This window comes from Oreochromis niloticus, linkage group LG3, assembly GCF_001858045.2.
Source record: "Oreochromis niloticus isolate F11D_XX linkage group LG3, O_niloticus_UMD_NMBU, whole genome shotgun sequence".
NCBI classification, from domain to species: Eukaryota; Metazoa; Chordata; class Actinopteri; order Cichliformes; family Cichlidae; genus Oreochromis; species Oreochromis niloticus.
The window spans coordinates 14034514-14057852 of record NC_031967.2 but is presented as its reverse complement, the minus strand read 5'-3'; the positions used below and the strand labels follow the sequence as shown (position 1 = coordinate 14057852).

The 23339-nt window shown below is 39.2% G+C and overlaps 1 protein-coding gene across 6 annotated transcripts in view; it reads right to left on the bottom strand.

The window, feature by feature from the left end:
• Positions 1-23228, bottom strand: part of elavl2 (ELAV like neuron-specific RNA binding protein 2) — a 32194-nt gene extending 8966 nt beyond the window's left edge. For 2 of the 6 annotated variants that reach the window (XM_005468245.4, XM_013274481.3), the window contains exons 1-4: positions 20849-21005; positions 8422-8512; positions 7104-7347; positions 1396-1499 (exon numbers count right to left, since the gene is read on the bottom strand). In XM_005468245.4, the coding sequence (XP_005468302.1) occupies positions 1396-1499; positions 7104-7347; positions 8422-8493 (420 nt within the window). In that variant the 5' untranslated portion in view covers positions 8494-8512; positions 20849-21005. Of the gene's footprint in view, positions 1-1395; positions 1500-7103; positions 7348-8421; positions 8513-20848; positions 21006-22290 lie in introns of those variants that run through there. The other 4 variants (XM_019352918.2, XM_013274478.3, XM_013274480.3 and 1 more) reach the window with 4 other exon arrangements.
• Between the last annotated feature and the right edge of the window lie 111 nt (positions 23229-23339).

Genomic DNA, 23339 nt, shown 5'->3' with positions numbered 1-23339 from the left:
AAAAATCGCTCTACACAGCAATGTGGTTGCCTCTTTACCTTCATCTGAACTACCCTAGAGGTTTTGTTGCCTCTGAATTCAGATTATATCTGAAAAATCTCCAGCAACAGGCTAGAATAAATATGGGGCGCAAACAAACATTCATCCAGAAACCCAGACAAGTAATAGCAAAGAGGTAGACTCAATAATCCTCTACCAGGTCATGTGGATCAATACATCATTACACCCCTCAGCAGTCAAATTCATTTTTCTCCATGCACCATCTCATTTTCGGTTATGTCGAGATTTGTCTGATAATCTGCAGGAACCAAAGCAGCCTAAATTTTCAGAGCTGATGTGATAAGTGTTGGAGGATGGTTTTGTGGAAGAGAATTGAGAGAATCAGACAAGGAAAGAACGGAGTGTGTGTGCCATCTTCCCCTCATTCGCAGATCCACACCTCCAGTTAGCGTCACACTCATCTCTATTCCTATGTCATGATTTTATGGGAATAAATAAAGGTCAAGTGACCACACCTCAAAATCTGCCGTGTACCACTGGTGAAGAGTAGACTGATAACAGTAAAAGCTAAAGCTCCCTGCCCAGCCTCCTCCATAGTCTAGCCTTCACACTTTATTTAATGCTAATATTTGCAAAGTATATTCCTCCACTTCAGTGGGTTTAATTTGCACTTCTGACAGGGCAGCTAGAGAGTTTTGGATGTGTGATACATAAGGCAATGTTACCATGTTCTACTTTCAGGGGTATGAACTGAGACGGGCAGCGACATGAGAGAAAGATGGGCTCCGATTTGTGGAATTGAAGCGGTAGGGCTCACAACACTACATCTTCCACTGTCATGACATGCCACATCTGCACAATATTGAAGTGTTAAAAACAGAAATAATCACGCGTACAGCTTACAAATTTGGTGCTATTCAAACATCAATTTTCTATTACAAAATGTGTTTTTGCCCACAGAAATTCTCTAATAGCTTTCTGCCTGATATGAGAAGGCTAGCTCCTCGTAAGGCCAGCACAAAAAAAAGAAAAAAAAAGTATCACATCTAATAATCTGACTCCACTATCCACAAATCCTGCAGCACTATATGAAGCAAATGAGTTTTCCCACCAGCACATTGAGTGCTACATTGCCTGATGAATGCTAATGGCAGCCACCTCCCTGTAAAGGCATACAGCAGTGCTACAGCACATGCAACCATAGAAACAGTTCTGCTCTACTAGAGGCCCAAGCAAAGCCGCCTGTGCCCAGATTAACAATAGGCTCCCTTTACACCCCACACTGCTCCAGCCTCATTATGTCTCGACTCAAACCTACAGAGCCAGATATAACCGGTAAGACATTTTTATTTATTTTTTCAAACCTGTCAAAAAGGATAACATATGATGTCTTACCTTGATGGTTTTGGTCTGAAGTCTCAAGCCATTTAAGGTATTGATGGCCTTTTCTGCATCCTTTGGGTCCACATAATTCACAAATCCATAGCCTAGGCTCTGCCCTGCAATCACAATATAAATAAAATTAATGTGACATGAAACTCAAGACAATAAATGTGTGCAAAAACAGGTCTTTTTGGAATCAGCAGAATTAGCATAAATGTGGTTTTACCCCCTCCCCAAACAATTTCATATCTGGCACAGCACAGAGGTCAAACCATTTCCTACAAATCTCAGGAAATTTACCACAGGTTGTAAACAAACTCAACACGCTCTTTGACAAACACGTTTTAAATTAAAAATGACAAGCAATTGCTCTGCTTTCACACCAACTCATCTACGACAGAGCGAAGTAGCCGAGGCTCAATGTCTTCCCCTCCCGCTGCAGTTTATCTCTAAAATGTACAATAGATTGACACCCACTCTCTATGTGCACAGAGGCAATTCAATTTCCTCCACCCACATCCTGGGTTTCTCTGCAATTTCACTGCCGGTCAAGTTCACCATCTCGAGCAGTTTCGCCATATTAATGCAGCACATATATAAACAAGCTGAATAGTATAGGAAAGTTTTGGGAAATTAAAAATAATTTAAATCTCTGACAGTGAGGCTCATGACACCATTAACCTGCACTTTGATTAGTTATATTAAAGCAATGATTGCGGCAGAAGTTTTTCCTGCAGTAGCAGATTTCTTCTCTTCAATATAGACTTTTCTCCATCTCTCGGGTGCCCCTAATTAAATGACTTTCTATTCTTTCAGTGATATATTAATTCACTCCATGCTTCAAACTGCAAAAAATATATACATTTTTTCCTCCTGCCCCCAAAAAAGCTCTCATTGAGACATTCATGCCTACTGCTGCCATACTGTAACAGCCACTGTCACATCTGTGCACCACTGCACAGGTGACACGCTGAATTTAAAGTAATCTGTCAATTTAAATTTTAGATATTAAATTACTGTCCTCATGCATGCAAGCATTTTGTAATGAGAATGGACACATTTATCTCAGCATCTATCCGGTGATGCTGTCTTGCACCAGTAAGTTGTCCTTGTTGATGCATCGCTACAGTGAATAGCTGAGAAAAGGCCATTCATATGAACCAATTCCTTACTACTCTGCACAGTTCAAAGACTGAAATCCCACTGCTGGTTAATTATAGGATTATTAATGTTATGATATTAAGATATTCATTCATATAATCAAGCATAACGATTTAATAATAAATGCATTTTCAAGTGATCTTTGGGTTTCTGTGTTGCACCTAAACAGGCTGAACTGTAACTCAGAGCACACTAAATTTTGTTTACAATAATTAAACATCCAACTATGAAATATCTCAAGACTGCTTTTCTCCGCAGCTGAACTCCCTATATACACCCATACCGCTTTAATCCATCTCACTGCTTGATCACAGCAGAACAAGCAGTGACTCACAAAGTTCATAAACTTAATTTCACCTCCAGGTCAGGGAGCATTATCGCCAGGAGAAATATGCCAAGTCTTTGAAATGAGCTGGTGAAATGAAACATCTACTTGAGCCCTGAGGGCGAAATGCTTGCTGTACAATGTTCCCCTACAGACGCTCTATACCAGCATGCAAAGCTTTTGTGACACCTTCCTATGGAGTGTCTAACATCCATCGCATCCACTGTAAAGACAAGAGGCCCTTTAACAAACAACTTGTTGGCTTTCAGCTGTCATTAAAGGAGCAGCAGAGACATGCTGAGAAGCACTTTCAGAGAGCTGCACCCAGCTTCCAGTACAGACCGAGTGCTATCCATAGTGGGAGGAAAATGACACAGACTAAGCTGCTTTCTGCAGCAGCAGCCAAAGCGTGAACATTTAAAGCAAAGAGGAAGCATGCATCTCTCTCTGGTGATTACTCAACATCTGATGTAGCAGCAGCGCACAGATGTAGGCTGGCTTAAATCCATTGCCAAAGGGCCAAGGGAGAGACAAAAGCAACACAGTCTGGAGGGGATATGGTTTTATGCAGAGCTGAAAACGAGAATCATTCCTGAGAAATAACCGAGGTTCTGAATAACATTAAGGGCATTTTATTAAGCACCAATTCAAGCTCCCTTAAAAGGATAAAAAGCACTACTTTAAAAGCTTATTTTCAAATCAAAAGTGCAGCTTCTATATTAAATTTAACTTGTGCATTGATAGAAACTAGAGCTCAACAGTGGGGATTAATGCCCTTTACAGAGCTTTAATTTGCTTAAGGCAGGGCTGTTTATGCAAATGCACACAGTTACCTATAATTTACCTTCCTTAAGCATGCTCTTTGACATGCATCTTCTGCCAGCTGGAGAGCCAAGAATTCACCGTCTCCAGCTGGCTGCATTTCTACTTCAACAAAAATAAATATAATTACAAAATAGCCACACTGATATTTTAGAGTTTGGAGCAACAGACTTCATCTAAGCACTGATTCACTAAAGAGCCTGCTGCAACTGTCAGTTTTATTCATGGCGACAATCACAACGGTCGCCTCAAAACACTTTGTAGGGTTTTTACCTTGAAACACAATGTCAAAGCGTGAGAATCCTAACAAGCATGCACTTCCCTATGAGCCAAAACCTGATGATGGTAGGGTGGAAAAGCTGGAATAAACCAGTTAAAGGGAGACTGGAAAGGAGAGGAGAGAACCACACAGCAGAGAGACGAGCACAACAAGCACTGGAGAAAGAAGACAAAGTAGTGTCATGTAAACGCAGAGTGAAGAGAGGCGGGTGAAGGAGAAACACTGAGTGCATCGTTAGAAATCCCCCAGCAGCCTGAACCTATAGCAGCTTAACTATGGATGCAGTGGTTCAGGGTCAAATGAAACATCCTTAACTGAAAGTTTTATGAAAAAGGAAAGTTTGAAGGCCAATCTTAAAAGCAGAGAGAGTGTGTCTCCTGAATCCAAAATGGGAGCTGGTTCTATAGAAAGGCTCTGCCTCCCATTGTACTTGAGGAAAACTGTGGGGACCACAAGCGAGTCACCGTGCTTCCATCTCAGTAGAGTCCCACCATAGAAGAAGAAAAATAAATCCAAGATACACCTGTACGTGCTATGGTTAAATGCATGTAGTGTTTACTTCAGGATATATTTGTAAACACGTAAAAAGTACTGTCCCGGCACAGTACCGTGTTGAACTCCATCAGCAGACTGAATCCATAAATACAACTCGAGCTGGTTTAAATCTCTGTAGTAAATGTTGTGAACAGTACTGAATATTACACTGAGGTCTGAGGAGGACAAAGACTAGAACACCATCAGACAATCATCCATCTGTGCCTCTTTGCACTCTGACTCGAAATCATTGGAAATCATTGCTCTGCAGATGATCACTCAGCTGTTTTACATGTTTAAAAATGACACAAGGCTGGAGATCAGTCTATAGTTAGCTGGATCAAGCAAGGGTTTTAATTGTTTAATTACAGCTACCTGAAAAGGCTGTGCTAATTAGTGTTTTAAAGGTAAATTGACCATATTTAAAAACCACAGCATTAACTAATGGCATGACTTCTTTGAACAGAGTCTAATAAATGTGTCAAAAGTTTGGAAGAGGCACTTTAGTCTGTTCAGAGAAATCAAGTTCTGTTATCTTTTATTGTCAAAAATCAAACTATATGCAAGGATTCAGTGTACTTAATGGACACAGAACATTATTTGTACAAAATATTTCCCTGCCCTTCAGGGACCACACACACACACATATAAACAATGTAGTGGAAAATATATAAAATCAACATTTCAGAGCGCAAATCATCAAGCTCAAAGCACCTGGATCAAGACGAATGTCTATTTACGTCTTTATTGAAGTGAAAATTACCCATACTAAAAGAAAAGACAAGGCAACATACAGATATATGTCCTGTCACCCAAAAAACTCGTCTACAGAACACTTCTATCGTTTCCTGAATCAAATCCTACATTTCAGCTGCGGCATGCATGAATCAGGACCTCGTAGTACTTCAATCGTTTTCACACAGGGGCAGGCTGATTTCAAACAACACGTTTCATTTAGTGCCTCGCTCGGAAATTAGTTTGAGTGTTGCGTTCACACTAGCTCGCCTAAATATGCAACCTATCAAACGTTGTTTATGTTCAATCACCCAAGTAGGCTGTGCTGTACACTGATTTTAAACAGGGATCACTTGTCAAGTCAACGCAACCCATTTCACACATTATTAAATACATTTCTTTTATGCATGGCTACACAAGGGCATTTATCCCATGCAAGATTGAAATTTTTCATCATCACTGCATGCAAATAGTTTAAATTTAATAAATAAATAATAAGACCCCTGCCCTCCCCCCGTCTTCTATGCCCACAAACACCATCCTGGGTTTGTGGTCTACTCCTTGCTATGATTTGGTTACACCAATGAAATATAACCTCCCTGATTTACACATCTGTTGTGCCAGTCCAAACAATCCAGCACACTTTTATAAATATGGGCTCTACAAATACAGCTATAACAGAAATGCTTTTTAGAGAAAGCATAAGAGAATGCAGCTGGTGTAGTTGGAGGCAGCGAGAGACAATTTAGCTCGACATAGTCTGAGGATTTGACAGCATTTTTTAAAATGAAGCAGTAACTTTTGGGAACGGTAGCAACCCTGCAAAGACAGACCTGTGAATAATGATCAGGTATACACACAAGAACTGTGAAATATTAACAGGAATATTTCAAAGTGGGTGGGTGTACAGTTGACATGTTAATTTAATGAAGGTCAGAGTCACAGGATCTAAAGTCACTGCATCTCTGAGCCACCCCTCTCTCAGCCTCAAGCATTATTTCAAGGAAAAGCTCTGCTCGCTCTCTCCGCTGACTGTTGATTCAGAAGAAAATGCAAACAAAACAAATGCATTTTCATCTCAGGCAGAGAGAAACGCTGAAAGGTCTCCATAACCTTAACCACAAACAGCTAGTAGTGAGAATCCTGCAGCCTCGACCATTATCTAGCTGCTCATGTCACATAGACCGTGTCACTGTGTCTCTGCCAGCTGCATTCCTCCCATTAAAAACCTGAAATCATTTGCAAATTGTCCACCTACCCAAATACTGTACACTGAACAGGATGTTCCCACAGGGAGTTTTCTGAAAATGCCATTTCCCTACTGGCTCTAGTAGAAACCAACACATCAAAGCAGTTACAGGAACACTTAAACTGTACTTCAGGCCTCGATGAATGACAGCGAGGTTGAAAATCTTTAATGACATAGTTGTCATTTTAAAAAAATTGCACAGTCAGTGGAACGCAAAAATCAACCCTTTGAGCACCGGATTCAAAAATGAATGTTAATATTGCTCAAATGTTCCCTTTTTGCCGACTGTATAATCAAACAGTTTGTATGCTCAATGATTTTCAGAATTAAGGTCTTTGTTGGTGTCAATTATTTTATGGCTCATTTAAAAAGAAGGGGAAAAAACTCACAACACAAAAGCCTATGGAACAAACAGGCCGCTCATTTGTTCAAAATCTATATTACCTGAAAAGTAAAATCTAAAGAGTCTAAATAGTCTCTTTTTTTTTTAATATAAAAAATCTAAGACAAAACTATTTGGAAAAAATGCACCAATGCAAAAAACAACAAAATAATGCACAGCATAGGTGGTTCTGCAGTCATTAACCAGCGTTAGCAATGCAAACAGTTGTTACCTGTGATTTTGTCTCGAACTAGTTTACAGGACTCAATTTCTCCGATGCTCCCAAACAAACTCTTCAGTTCCTCCTGGGTCATGTTCTGAGGCAGATAGTTGACTATCAAGTTAGTTTTACTGTCCTCTACGCTCCCTGACTCTACAGGTGAGGAGCAGTTGTTTGTGATAGTTGAAGGACCGTTGCTTGTGTTGTTGCAAGTGGGCCCATTGGATAGCTGTGTTTCCATGGCAGCAATTACCTGCTAAAGAGACAAAGAAAAAAAAAAATCAAAACTAAATGCAAATGAAACAAAAAGCATAAAACCAGCAGTAAAAAAAGGGACGCTCTTCACACAGTAAACACCGTTTTAGTGGAATAACAACCACTGGTGAAATTTAAAGAAGAGCTCACAAAATTAAAGAAAAAACAGAGTTAATCATTTAATGCAGCACAGCATTACAGGTAATTAACCACAAAAAAACCAACCAAAAAACAAACAAAAAAAAACAAACACTGCAAGCTGTCAATGTCAAGAGTTTATCACCACAGAAGAAACTGAGTACAGGTTTTAATCATGTCAATTTGACTTTAGCTTAGGTATGAGGACAAATGTTAGATTTTAGCAATATAACCCTAAAAATACTCAACTGGAAGTTGAGATTGGACCCCTCCAAATTTGTTTAATTACTCTGGTATTTGTTATTGCTGCTTTTATGAGAAAACAGGAGACGCCCTGTGCAATAAGGCAATCTATTAATCTGCCATATGCGCAACAACTGAGGTGAGAATATTAAAAATTATCTTTCCAGGATTTAAACTCCCTACCGCGGCAGTAACATTTCATTCACCAAAATTAGAAAATGCCAAGCCTACGGAAGCCCAAAACCTGCAGCCATCAGTATGCTAGCATTGGGGAACAGGCCGAAACGATGCGGTAATCAGTTAAGGCAACCAGCAGCACGTTAATGTATGAAGAGTCATTCTTAATTAACAGATTCACCAGAAAGCAGAGCGATGTAATCACACCACTATTGTTCTCACTTTAAATTATCGTCACAGAGACTACAAGGCTATAATTTTAAAAGCAGTGATGCTATAAGTTAAAAAAAAGAGTAGACAGGGGCAGTAGACAGTTTTAGACCATACCAATACAGTGAGACATTAAACATGGGAGCTTTTCATAGAAACTGCAAAAAGGTGCCTACATTTAATATGTACATTGATTTAAATTTAATGTTATAATACAAGAACTATCATTGGTATGGCCTGAGCACTGAGACAAAGAGGCCTTCTGGACAAATAATTTCCAAAAATAAAAATAAAAAGTGCCACAGACCCCAGTCCAAGGCTCAGGCGCCCACGAACCACTTCTAAGCAGAGAAGCCACATCGCACAGTCTGACTGCCATGTTAGTTTGGAGTTGCCGTCTGAAAATGTGGACACAAAAAGTACTTCATGTTAGATCAACAACAACAAAAGCAACAGTCAGAGATGATCACATGTCAGCGTTTTGGGGGGGGGAAAGTAGGCCATTTTTTTCCCCCTCCCCTTTTTTCGAACTGGCTGTCCATGCAGATTGGTGAAAACCAAGAAGAAGCAAAAGGCAATGTTTCACTTGGTCACAATTCATCTACAGTAAGGAATGAAAAGCAAAACCGAGAAGTGTAGAGTGTTCAGTCTACAGAGCAACCTGGCCACAACAGGGACAATAAGCATGAGGAATGGGAATTTGTATAATGGATGAGTGCGCTACACAAAGATGCTCACCAAGACCGCGAAGCACAAGTTAATTTGTCTAAGACTGCTAAGCCAACACATTCTTGCATTTTTTTTTTTTTTTTTTTAAACTCCAGGCGCACATAAGTAATAAAAGTGGAAACATCCAGGGTGAAATAATCTACATGTTTTCTTTGTCTTAACATACCTGCTCTTAAAAAACAAAACAAAAACAAAACCTAAGTAGTTCATCAGGTGACATGCAGAGCCGAAATGCGTAGTAGTGCATTCAAAAGACTAACAGTGTGGCAAAGACAATCCAAGCCACAGAAGTTACAGTTACAAGTCCATCATGACACAGTATGCCAAATATCAGCAACACATGTGGCCAAGTGACCCATGTCTACATTCCCATATAAACACACACAATTTAGACAAACAAAAGCTCTAATAATAATAATAATAATAATAATAATAATAATAATGATGATGATGCACATAATACAACAATCCAACTAAAAATTTATAGCAGTGTAAACCGACTTTAGTTTAATTCACATCATTAAGAATACCTCTGTTAGCATCAAATATCACACATTTACAGCGGTGCCACCTCTGATAACTTCTTTAAAGGCCATAAAGCTACACTAGGACATTTTTCCATGTTGTGTATAATATGATAAAGTATTGTGAAATTAAAGTTGGAGACGACAAGATTCTTTTGGCTGCAGGCTAATTTTCAAAAACATTAAGTCAAAGTAACAGATGACTGCATGCAGCTCCTCATTCGTCAATTTGTTTGTTGCATCAAATGAAAATCGGCCTGCAAGCATTTTCATGCCAATTGATTTTCTCCACTCATGCAACGAAAATAGTGCTGCGATTGTCACATGGACAGCTACAAACTAATCCAATTTCTTAGTGGTGAGCTTGTAAAGCCACACATCAATATGCCATTAGTGTTTCACTATACTTCCAAGCATAAACTTAGTGTACAATTTAATGACCAAACTTTGTGGTAAAGTTAAAAAAAAAAAAAAAAAAAGAAGATACTTAATATATTCTTAAGTACATATTATTCATGTAAACTGCAGCTTTTAAGTACTTTTGGCATTAATGTTTCTTTTTGTTTCAACACTGCCATGACACTGAGCTAAAGGGAATAGCTGTGTTACATGATCAGTGTTGAGGTAGAATAAGGTGATGATTCACCCTATAAAACTGCTTATGACTTATAATTACAGCTCCTTTAGTCCTTTCTGCTCTGGTTTTCTGATATGTAGATAGCCATCCACCAGCGTCACAAGAGTTTGGTATATGCACAGGGTGCCGAGATGATGGAGGGGCAAGTTAAATATTAGTTTAAGAGTAGTTAGGAAGGGTTTATATCATCCACAGTGTACTTTTATTTGCACAAGAGATACCAATTTTAAGCTCACTCCAATCAATGTTTGTAACATTTTTAAATTTTCACAGAGCTAGAAGTATCAGGACTACAATAGCTATTTTAACAGCATGTTAGCAGCTTTCTGAAGGCTTTTCAAAGCTTAAATCAATACAGATAAATTAAAAAGATGCCCCAGATCCAAACACTAAAAATAATTAGTAAACCATAAAATTTAAATAGCTTCATTAAAGACAGGCCTCCAATTAAACAAGTTCAAGTCAAGCATTTGTTTAGCTACGTGATAACATGGGGTGACAGAACACCCATGCAACAATGCAACACCTGTCCAAATGATGTGTATTATGTTCACTGCCCTAAAAGAATCTGAAGGTCTGGTTATTACAGCGTCTTCGGATGTAGAAATGGTCTAAATATTATTAATTATCCTACCAGCTAATGAGCTAGGTTATAGTAAACAAACTTTTTTTAAACCTGTGTGAGTATGAACTAGTGCATCATTCAGCAGCAAACATGCACTAAACTACATGAAACTTAAGTGGTGGACAGATCAGTATTTTCCTACATTCAATTTTATTTTTTTCTAAATTGAAAGACTATTCAGACCATCATCTGAATCAATCTCAAACAGCGGTTCTGATTTGAGGGGACCCTAAAATCAGTCTCGTGGATCAGCTATTAGATGTTCAGCATTTACAGCTTGTACATGAAGCCTCCTGACAGTAACTTTCCTCTAAGATCTTTGAGAATTAGATTCTTAAAAGGAGGTTAGTGTGTCCATAAAGGCTCTAGATTTATTACCGGAGGGAAGGTCTTACACAGGTCAAAAGAGGCAAAACAAGGGGAGAACAAAAAACAAAAGAAAAAAAATACATCAAATACGCAACACTGATTACGTACACAAATACACATGAACTGACAAATTGCAGCAACAGCCCGATGTCAGTCAGATCAAACAGCTGTAGAACTGCTCTGGACTCTCAATTAGAAAATAATTATGACCTCAGTCTATCCAAGTGTGAAAACCTGGAGGTGTACTGTGAATGTGTGATTAGTGCGACTGCTTGACTAAAAATGACAATGTTCATGGACAGTGTTATTTATGGGGGTTTTAAGTATATCGCTGGGTCTCTTCGTGTACAGAACACAGCTCTTCTATAGTGACAATATTCAGGGTTTTGCTAGTATACGAATCAACCTGACCTTAGAATATGTCGGCTACATGTTAATACGACTTAGGCAGTTGCTTTCTCTCCGTTGTTGGGCAATTATTTTGCTACAAGCTAACTGAAGCCAAAATGACAAGACTGTAAAATCTAGACAACAGTCAGCTGTGCTCGAGCAGTGAAGTCTCTGTGAGCACCTCCTCAGAACGGGGCATTATCAGCTGAATTTAAAATTATTCTGTGTCACGCACAATATGCTCATCCCATTGTTTCCAGATATTTGGCAGATCATAATCCATGTGTAAAATGGCGTGATGCACAGTTTACTCAGAGCAAATGAATACAATGCAGTCGCAGCCTCACTTGCAGTTTCATAACCACGCACAGTGACTGGCTTTTTCTGTCTTCAGGCCAGTGATAACTCTGTCATTCGATTTTGTCATTTCTGCGTCAAATGTTTATATTTAACAGTAACATTTTGGGTGATTAACTTGATGGGTATCATTTTTTATTATAAGAAAGAAAAATATCAATTATATTCCACTAAACAAACGCAAAATTTCTTTTGGAGAGACTTGTGAGGATGATGATAAAGGTTTAATACCTTAAACTGGAAGTTAGACATTCAGTTAAACACTGCTTTTAGCTTGGGCAAGACATTTGTGCATTCATGTTGATTTTAACGTTGCATTGCACAAGTGCAAATAAATGAGTCATTTGATTTGCTGGCATGTCCCAAAACCAAGGTCGAAACCACTCGCTGCATAACCCAAGCAAAAATAGAAAACACAGCAAATTGCTTTTACCAACATGACCCATTACCACAGATGCATTTCACTTAGAAGGAAAACCTCAGCAGACCGTGACAGAAGATGAACCGAAGGCCGAGGAGACCGTCATTTATACAGTGTGATTTTGAAGTGCACAGTAGGCCATATGGTTTCCAACAAAGATGCACCCCATTGCAATTTTCTTTGCAGATTTGTGTTTTACAGTTTGATAATTACAGGGACCAGTTAATGATTTATTTTTATTTATTTTACCTCTACATATAAGGTGTTTTTATAAGTTAAAACACAGTCAAGGTGACAATAAGCCAAACATCATTAGCTTACTGGAGTGCAGTAAGTCTTAAAAAAAAAAAAAAAAAAAAAAATTATTCCCCAATGCTTAAAGGTACTCAGGCAAGCTTACAATACACTGGAGGAAACCCCAAACCATGACTACAGGCATCAGCCTTCACTTTATTTCATGAATAATAACTACTGCCAGAGACATCACCGGTTAACTTCGCTTGCTCTTGTGGACACTGCATATTTCAGGCACAGCATGTGAAAAACCAAGTTAGAGTCCATGATGATTTTTTTTTTTTTTTTAATCTCCACAAAGTTTCAAAACTAAGACTAACATGCAAAAAGCACATTCCAGTTATCCATCTCTGGATATTTTCCATTAATTTTTTACCTTGAATGTTTTAATTATTGCGCTTCAGCAATGATGCAAACGTATAAACTCACTTCCAGCATATTCATAAATGATTAAACTTCTGAGGTTCACAAACTGTTAATTGATCACAGTGCAGACGGGGTTAAATATAGAAGTCATCAGGATGACTAAGGTGGCGAATTTCACTGGCTGACTGGGCAGATCCAACCCCTCCCAGAGGGTGAGACTGCACTGAGCAGAGGCACCGCCCCTCACAAAAGGGAGAAGGGTTTGCTGGATGATGCAAAAGAGTGTACTGTTCATTTACAGTTTAATCATCAAATATTATTCAATAAATTATTTTTTTTTTAAAGCTTTGAGATATATATTTGCAGTCAAAGTTAAAATTCAGTTTAAACAACAGTTCTAAGGACCCTAAATAATACAGAGAAACACTGAAGATTTTGTTAAAGACCACCAGTAATCGACTGCGTCATTGCTTAGCTGTTTTTCAGCCAGGATTCTCGGCCTGTGTTGTTTGCTGTGCTGACTTTTCTGATGAGCTCTACTAGTTTTGTTCTAATAAACTCTTAATCATAAATGGAATGCAGCATGTCCTATTTTAACACTTTGTGCATCACTCTGTAATTATACCTCCAAAATGCTAGTTGGCAGAGTTACTGAAACTACTATTGTGACTGAAACAGAGGGGATGATGTGGGAGGTAAATTTAATGAATGCTGTACAACAGTTATTTTACTAAAAGAGAAGCTGCTGAACCAAATGTGCCCATAAATGGTGGCAGAGATGGAAAAACCAGGAACCTCCAGATGGTTACAGTGGCCCATTAGTGGTTTTTGCATTAGCGTTATGAAGGAGTCCACAATAATAATAACAATAATAATGATGATAATAATAATAGCCTACTACAAATTATATTTTGTAGTGTTTCACAAAATCAGCTGCTACTTGTTAACATCAAGGCGTGCACGTTATTCTGCAGCATGAGCTGATATGACTAGAGCATACGTTTAAAGCTTATAAGGTTACTACAGCTTCACTATGCTGTTCCTCCGATGGAGTTAGGAGCATCACAACATCAATTTAAACTGAGACTTTAGAGTACTACTCATACTGCGGCTCATTTTTAACATGGGCGTATTTATTTAAAAAAAAAAAAACAACAACCCACAATGGTCATTGACAGACATCCATTAGCAAACAGTATTATACGTGTACTGTATTTTAATAAATTCTTATTTATTCATGAGGGATTTAAATCATCATTCATTTAATGAAGCAAAAAGAATTTTGCATCATGATGTTATTGTCCAAGTTTTACTTTTACTCACATACCTGATTTGCAATAATTATACATTCACTCAAATAGGAAGTCTGATTAGCCGGGGAGCTAAACTATTTTTGCATCATTACAATCCCTTTTAACCTGTTATTGTGTTACTAAAGATATGTAAAACATTGATACACAAAATAGTGACAGCATTAGCATTGTGTGCAGTACTGTGGGGACTTGGCAGGTTTCAGAGCCAAACACTGCAGGTAGCCAAACTGCAGGCCAGGGTATACAGCGCTACCTATTGCTTACCTGCTCTTCATTAGTGTTCATCTAAAATAATATTTTTCCACTTGTCTACTGTAGAACAACAGCAGCTTAAAAACCAATGACTAAATGGTTCTGGACTTAACCCCCCCCCCCGCTGCTCCCGTTATTGTCAAAAGTGAAACCAGTTGGGAACTGCAAAACTTTTTAGCCGTTTTGTTAACGTGACAAAAGGGCACACAAGCATCCTTGTGCCCTTTGATTTAATTTACCAAAAATTGCATTTGTAATTTAGTTAGCTGCTCTACAAACTGGCTCCCCACACGCACAGTAACAGAAAAACAGGCCCACAGGGGAACATACTGTTGTTAAAGAAATTGACTTACTTCAATCTCATTTTATGTTTCACCTTTTATTCTAAGTACAATGCACAAACACTGGCTACTGTCCCACTTGAGATACTGCCACAAGGCAGAAATATTTCATTAGATAAACACTTGGAACACGAAGCCTGGCAAGATGCCGCTCCCCAAAAATTTCAGTCAAGGCTTTCACTGTGTGCAGCCAGCCAGCAGCTTCCTCTTAGAGCAGAGCATCATGTTCCCCTAGAGGCTTTGCCTCACAATTTTCGTCAGAAACCAGGCCCAGATAAAGACCACAAGGTTCTTTTTTGTTTTCCCATCATTGCTAAGCTAAACCCATCCACCTCCACAATTTTACCCCACTGAGCAGGCTGCCTTTTAGGACTCATTAAAGTGTAGCGTGTTTAGTTACTGGGACTTTCAGATCCCACAGCCTTCTCGCAAGGGAAGAAAAGGCTCTGTGCGCACAGCGCTGCTATGAGAAAAATACAGATTTCCAATTCAAATACAGGGAGCGCTTTTTTTACTAGCGTCACTATGGCACAATGTAAAAAGTAGGATAATGCTGGCAAGACTTGCTTTGTTGACCGCCATTAACTTTCGGACAAAAGTCACATTTACTGACTGATCGCGTTTAAAGTGGCTAAACAGAAGAGCTAAAACAGTTTAAAGCTGTTAATTTCATGAAAAGTAATTTTGCTTCATTTTCCCTGACAATGATGAATGAAATAAACTCAAACATCAGTGTCATCCATGGGCCAAAGTGTTGTAAGCATCAGTATCAACCCAGAATTTAGCAGTCATTCGATCCCTTGTAGAAAGTACAGGGGCTTTCAAAATGTTGTCACAAAGATGCAAGGAGTTACCTGAGGTACTAAACTTTTGTTTCTAAGCCATTTGTCATTCTTTAACCTCTGAAGCTGGTGGTGCTGGCTCTGTTTTAGCAGCTCACTGATTGTGCTAATTAATTACACAGAAAAGTGACTGAGTGGGTGTTCAGCAGCAAGATTTCACAGCTGATCAAATTCCACTGAGATACAGCTGAAAAATCAACTGCTATTGAATCAATCTCAGCATTTCCCCTCTTTACTGCTGCTTTAAAGGGCAGAGGGGCAGCTCATCCTCACAATCCCCACCCACCTCACCCCAATGGGTATAACAGAAGTTATACCTGCATCCATCCTACAAGGATGAACCAAACACAGATCTTAAAACCAATTGACACCTATGGATAATTTAAAATCGCTAAATAATCTAACCCCAGTAGCTGTGTGTCTTTGGACTGTGGGAGGAAGGCAAGGTACGCCATGCTAGCGCTGCGTCAAACTGTCGAGGATGTACCTCGCCTTTTGTGCTATGGCAGCTGAGATGGGCTGCGGCCCTCCCACAGCCTTAAATTGAGTAAGCCCAAGAGGATGGACAGATGTAAATTTATAAAGAAAAGCCTTTGTACACTCCTAGGATCCAATATTAGGATTTTCTGTCAGGTTTCCATTTTAAATCACAGCAATTTTTTTTTTTTTGGGGGGGGGGGGTGAAGTTCAGACAATTAGCAAGATGCTGTTAACAACATTCTTGAAATATGTGTGAAGCTTTTATACCTCAATTTTCCACATTTTTATTCAACAGATTGTTCCTTACAAGAAGACCATTTTGATATTTTTAGTAGGATTTTTCTTGACAGACTACTGAAGAACACCACAACTTTCAGCTCTAAATTTAAATTAGTCACACATGCAAGTCATAACGAAAACTTGAAGATATCCAGGCTTTTGAGAGGACCTACATTTTACATGGCCACTACTGAACATACTACATTTTGTTCACTGCATAAACAAAAATCTAAACATTTACTAGTGTTTTTTTTTTCTCTTTAATTAAACCTCCCCTTCCTAAAATTAGCAAAAATTTTAATCTCAGTCATTAAATACTACATCAAATACAATAAGACCGCTATGAGAAAACATTCATCGGAGAAAAATGAGCTGAATAAACCCCCGTGATTTTGACAAGAGGCAGTTTAGTACAGATCTGACTGACCATAGAATTTCTTCAACTTGAACATGAAGCCAACATTGAGATCGGCATGTACTGATGTGACACTGAGCACTTAAAATGAGGAGGCACGAATCTCTGCTACCAACTCCACGGAGGATTAAATTGACCAAGTATGCGTGACAAGCTGCAGAGTAAAGAACTCCAGAGTGCACACACTGACATGCACAACCTGTCCTTGAAAACTAAAAGCCCACAAGTAACGGTTCAAAATATCCCAGCTGAAAACATAGATGAGACTAGTCTACCCACACACCAGGAGTACAAAGGATAAGGCTACAAAAGAAAATGCTGGAGAAAAGGAAAAGGTTACAGTCTACTTGTACCTGGATGACAAAATTTAGATGTTTTATTCAACTATTTTTATTTATTGGTTAGGTATTTCATGAACTGTAAAAAAAAAAAAAAATCAAAAAAATCAAGTGATTTGTTTTCTTATGTGGGAATACTGTATGCTGCATCTCAGCTTGGGTGTTTGACATCCGTCTCACTTGCAGCAGCAATCCTCACGTCTCAGTTCACCTCACCAATGCCAACCTAGCAACTTTCTCCCTTATAATCAACAGCATACATCTATATTTAAAAAACAAAAAATAAATAAAACATGCAGTGACTTCTAAGTCCCAGCTCTCCCTCCAGAGACACACCTCTGTGTGTTTTGGGGTAGGTGAAGCAGCTGTTTGCACATGTGCCGCATTATTCATGTGGTTTGTTACTCAGAGGCTGTATGGTCCTTGAGAAAAAGAATATAGCCAAAAACATAACCTACCAAATGAAGCACATACATGCATTTTACTACTTGGACATATTGCCCCTGGTCTACTTATTTTCTTAAAATCCAATCAATTTTGCTGATAAATTAACAGTGTCACCTCACAGCCCAACATGATCACTCCTGCCTCTTGTCCTGCTCCGTAGTCCACATCTCAAAAGAACTGCAGTGCTGCATTGTGTCTTTGCTGTGCGTGTTCTTACTGGCAAACCAGCTTTCAATGCAGTTTAACTTTAGGATAAGGAGGGGGAAGCATCTTTATAGGTGAACTTTATTAACTTCTGTTATGATTGTCCTAAGGTTGAGAAAAGGGTATTTACGCAGCATTTCCCCCATGCCAGCCAGAGCATGTCACAGTAATACTGAAATGTGATGCAACTGTGAGTTATAATTGGCAGTCTGCCTCCAAGATTACAAGTGCACAATTTCTCACCAACACTTTTGAAAAAGTCAATAATCCTGCAATCTCAGAAGAAAACGTTATTTGAAGGAAAAACAAAAACCCTGCAGAATTTGGCTGAAATAAAATTCAGTTGGGTTCATATTGCTCAAGAGACTGCAACACATGTTCATCAGTATTGACTTATTCAGAAATCCTAACCAGAGGCATTTTTATACTTCATGCTCTGTGCTGCTGGAGAGCTAGACTACAAATGTCAATATGTCAATGCTTATGATTCTTCATATTTGCCAATCTGTTATTACTATCTTTAGGTATGAAGTTAGAAAAAAGCAAATGACAGCTGACGTGCAGCCATCTACAATAAAACATTTATACAAAAATGTACAGATTACTGTTTGACTCTTTTTAATTTAGTTTGAAAATTTTATAATTGTTGAACGAGTGGAATTAGTCTAAACTTCTGTAACAAAATTAGACAGTACTACAATAGGACTGTATATGCTATTATATTTTAAAGTGTGCAAGTCATTATTAAAAAAAGCTGTTCCTGTGCTCCAAGAATAATCCACCATGATACTTGTAATTTAAAGAAAAACCACACACATACTAGTGAGACTGCAGAGATGCAAAAGTTGGTACCTAAAACCGCTAAGAATTAAAAAAACTAAAAAAAACTAAAAACTACTTTATTAGAAAAAAACAAATCCTTCATGAATCCAGTTCACCCATATCCAAATCACACATCTAACACAAAACTAGGCACATTTCCACCACCAGAAACAGGCCTGCAGACAATACAGTTAAATTACATAAAGCACTCAACACACACAAAAACCCCACCTACTGTATGCAGGCCTGACAAAGCAGTAACAGGGTTCAAGGACAATGCATTGCTGATCTCCAGTAATGACCTGCACATTCTGGGAAGGGCCACCCTGTGGCCAACACGCAGTAAGTGCAAAAGCCACAGAGCCTTAGCCTGTCTCAGCAGCAAGGGGGATTGTGGTTGGGGGCGTTAGGCAACGAAGACAGGGAAGGGGGATGGGACGGACATTTAAGGAGGACAAAGGGGGGCAAAATTGCTTTTCTCCTCAAAGCTACACGCTGTATACTAACCCAGTTCTGACAGCAGCACACATCGCCGTGCAGAGCACAGTGATATGTGGCCTTTGGAAGTTCACTCACTGTCCTGCATTTTAGTCACTCTGTCAGCAGCCTTTATTTAGAAAGGCAGACGTGGGGGCTCAATAATACATAAAGACAACCGCTCTTATCTCTTGTCCTCAGGAACACGGTGGCTGCTGAAGCTGTGGACGTTGCACGAACAGAGAGGAAGGGAAAAAATGCCTAAAAGCAGCAGCTATCTTTTACATACCTATGATTAGATCTGCCGTGACACTTCATCTGAATTAATATCCCCTGAGCGGTGTTCAACACTACTGATATCAGAAAAATTAAGTGCAATCACTGTGCAGCGAACAGTGTTCTTACAGCCAGTACAACTAAGAATAAAATAAAACTCAGCATGATTGGGGAAAAAGCATTTCTGTTAGAGAAATTATGAATTTTCCCCCCACAGCGTTTCATTATTTTGTAGTGCTGCATTTAATCGGATGCCCAGACAACTACTGTGATTTTTCATCTGTTAATCGCATATAAGGTTTAAATATCACTAAGGACCTCCTTTTTTTTAAAAAGAAAAAGAAAAAAAAGAACACAAAAAAACAAACTGAAAGCTTAGAGACGTCACCTTCCTTTTGACTATTCCCCATAGCCACAGATGTCCTGCATTTCTGCTAAATTACCCGGTCAGGCTCTTAGCTGCTGACTCCATGATATGTAATCTTTTCGTGACCTCACAGCTGAAGGTTACTCACCACGAACTGATGCCTGTAGCTTCGACAGATTCACTCAATCAATATTCAAGGCCACACAAAGTACAAAGTAGCGTGAAAACGCATTTGTTTAATGCCGCAATTCCAAGTCTTAACAGTTCAAGCTTACAAAGACAAAACTACCAGGCTCTTTACTTTGACCGGCGTATCACCCAAAAACAATCCAAGGTTTACTGGCAATGAGATCGGGCAATAATTTAATCACTCTAAAAATACATAGGACTTTTTAAAGCTAGCAATGTGCCTGTGCAAAAATAAACTTTAGATATTTTCTCAATTGGGCAATGTTGCTGAAATCTCTATAAAGTACTAGATCAACAAAGGCTACAACTCAGTATAGTAAAAGTATACAAGTCACTTACATACGAAACCCCCCCCCCCCCCCAAAAAAAAACGATGGGTGACGGGGGTTACATTTTTAGGCTGTGTGTGTTTATAGGTAAAGGCCACTGTTAAAACCAACTGAACTTATATTCCTGTTAGTAAAGCAGTGAAGAGAAGCCATCTCACCGGGAACAAGTGAACGCAACCCAGTGATGTTAGGGTAATTTGGGACACCTGCGCCGGTGCTGAAACCCAGCTCATCCAATTAAAGACCGTGACTACTTACAGATTATACTACGAAAGAAAGCGGTTAGAGGTGGAGCGTTTATTCCTGGTGAAACTTCCATTTTCGGCTAATTTTTCCTCAAGTTAACTGCAACGCCGTGGTTTAGCCGAGCGGGTTTAGCTAACACAACCTCTGCCAGTGATGGAGGGGCTTTAGAGCGTTTTTTTTTTATTTTTTTTTTTGGTCACACAATTTTATTTTGTAGACCAAACTAATTAAGTTCCCCCACTAACTTAAGCTTTAAGGTTAGGTTACAAGAGGCAAAGTTTTCTCAGTCAAAACTACTTCTAATGGCGCTCAGCTAGCATGTCTGGCCTAGCTAACAACTTTGACCTCTTTTTACAGTTAGTATTTATTTGTTTTCAATCACGCTAACACTTTGACTTGTCTTACCTTGAGGCGTTGAATCGGCGTCGCGGGAATTTATTGAGGTACAACCTGCAGACATCAAACCTTTGGTCACAGTCTTTGTGCAGCAGAATAAGGGGCCGTAGCGGGAACCCAGCCACCCTAAATAAACTAATCAGACTTTTGGCCAATCAACGCAGACCCACCCTCTCTATACCGGAAATAGACGATTAACTTAATTGATTTGCTGCAGGTGTAGGCTGCTGCTTTAACAGCGCTCAGCACAGAGGAAAATTACAACTACGAAATAGCTACAGCTCCATAATAAAATAAAATAAAACCAAATAAACAAAAAAACAACATTGTGCTACTAGGGTTCTTTGTAGGGTAATCAGCTAATTTTAACATATAGCCTTTTCCAGTGACGACGTGAACATAAACATTTTATATATATTTTCAGTTTTAGGCATCTCCACTGTTATCCATGCAGAACAAACATATGGGCATGGATTTAATATATAGGTGGCCTATATTTAAAGACAAAAAAAATGGCAAAAGACAGGAATGCTGACAAAGATTAGGATCGTTTTGTTTTGTTTTGTTTTGTTTTTCTAAAAAGGGGGGCGAGTAGCTAAGCTCCTGTATTCTTCACAAATAAGAGCTGCATGGAAATTCAAAAATAGCATAGGAATATGCATGTGATAGCAGAACTTCATCCGGCAACTCTAAGTAGCACAACACCCGGCTGCACTTAACCTATATAGCATTAGTCTTTTTGCAGTTACGCTGCATCTTAAACCTTACAGACCATCTTACGATTAAATTAGAAAGACAGAAAAAAATAAAGTCACCACTCACTAATTTTAAATCTCATTTGTATTTGGACCCGCTTTTTTTCTCTTTTATAATTTAGAGCTTAAATAAAATCGCAAGTTTTTATATTAATGAAAGAGCTCAAATCTAAGATCAAACAGCTTAAATTTTGTTAGTTTGTTTACTGGCTCCATCATGTAACCAGTAATATTAATTTCTATATGTAACATCAGTCCAATACACCCCACATTTCTCCCTTTGGATACAGTGTAACGACTACTATGCGGATCCCACGTTTCAGCCCTCTACAAGGCCTGCATTTCTGCACACTAGAGCAATAGTGCGTCCGTGCATGTCGAGGGGTGGGGGGGAAGGAGAAAAAAAAAATTGAGCACATGTGCGGAGAAAGCCTGTTGTAAGTCTCTCCTATATGCCAAGCCACCGCGATTCAAGAGTTGAAAATGAGCCCTGAGTGGGGAAACATGAATGCATCACGGCGACTTTCCCCATCGCGTCTGCATGCAATAAGACAGCCTGAGACTACAGTGAATGCATGATCTGCTCTACACACTGTCCTCAGCGAACAGAAACAGGCTTAGTAATAATAATAAAAAGAAGAATAAATCGATTTCACATGTTTCAGGTGAATGAGCAAATGTGTAAAAATATCTTACCGTTTCTACAAATGAAAGTTAGGGACGTCCTTAGGCAAACAATCTCTGAATGAAAACACCTGGCCAATAGCGTGTAAAATGACGAATTCCGCTCTCTTTAGTTCAAACTTGGGAACATAAAAAGCCAACACAAACAAGATAAAATGAGGGAAATTAAATATTTATTAAATCAAAACACAGAAATGAGTTCCTTTCAGCAAATGCATGAAACAAAAGGGAAAAAAAGATAACAGAAGAAAGAAAAGGAATCAAATAATTAAAAAAGCCGGCTTCTGCCTGTCTCGCTCTTTACAGGTGCGCCACACAAATACGCGACATCACTGAGTGGAAGCCAACGCACGGAGGAGGTTCTCTTTAAAAGGAAGATAGTCCTGCCGGCAAATATATAGGGCCGTATCACAGCATGCCTATACCTCTCCGCACTCCCCGTTTCATCCATTCAACCTACACATGAACATGCATTGGACGCGGAAGTATACCCGGAGAAGCTCCATCCACCGCTTATGCGTGCACAAGCCCTCCAATGCTATTGGCTCCGAGGCGTTCCTCACTGAGCTCGAGCGTCTCTTCCCAGATCACAAGACGCCATTCGTCCTCGCCCCAGTCACTCAAAGCGACCGAGCATTTTTCCTAAATATGGCATTTGAAGTCAAACATCGCCTTTTTGCCGAGGTATGGGGCTGTGGAGCGGGCGGGAATAACACCACGACTCGAGAGTAGCATAGTCCGATCTTCTGCCCCCCCTTAACAAAAAAAAGGGAAGAAACCTGACAAATTTGTTTAACTGCAGATCACCACACTGTCACCATCATCTAAGAATCAGCGACCTTATTGAAGTCATGTAAGAGACGTGTGCTGCTTTCACGTGTTGCAAACGGCTCGGTTTTTTCCTCTCTCTTTTCTTTATTCCACTCCAGCCCTCGCAGACACAATAAAACAACTCCGAAACGCCTTTCCCCTCCACTCTCTAGCAGGCCAGCCGCACTCGTCCTCACCCTGCTACATCACTGTCTGCGCCATTTCCCCATTCTCACATCATCATCATTAGT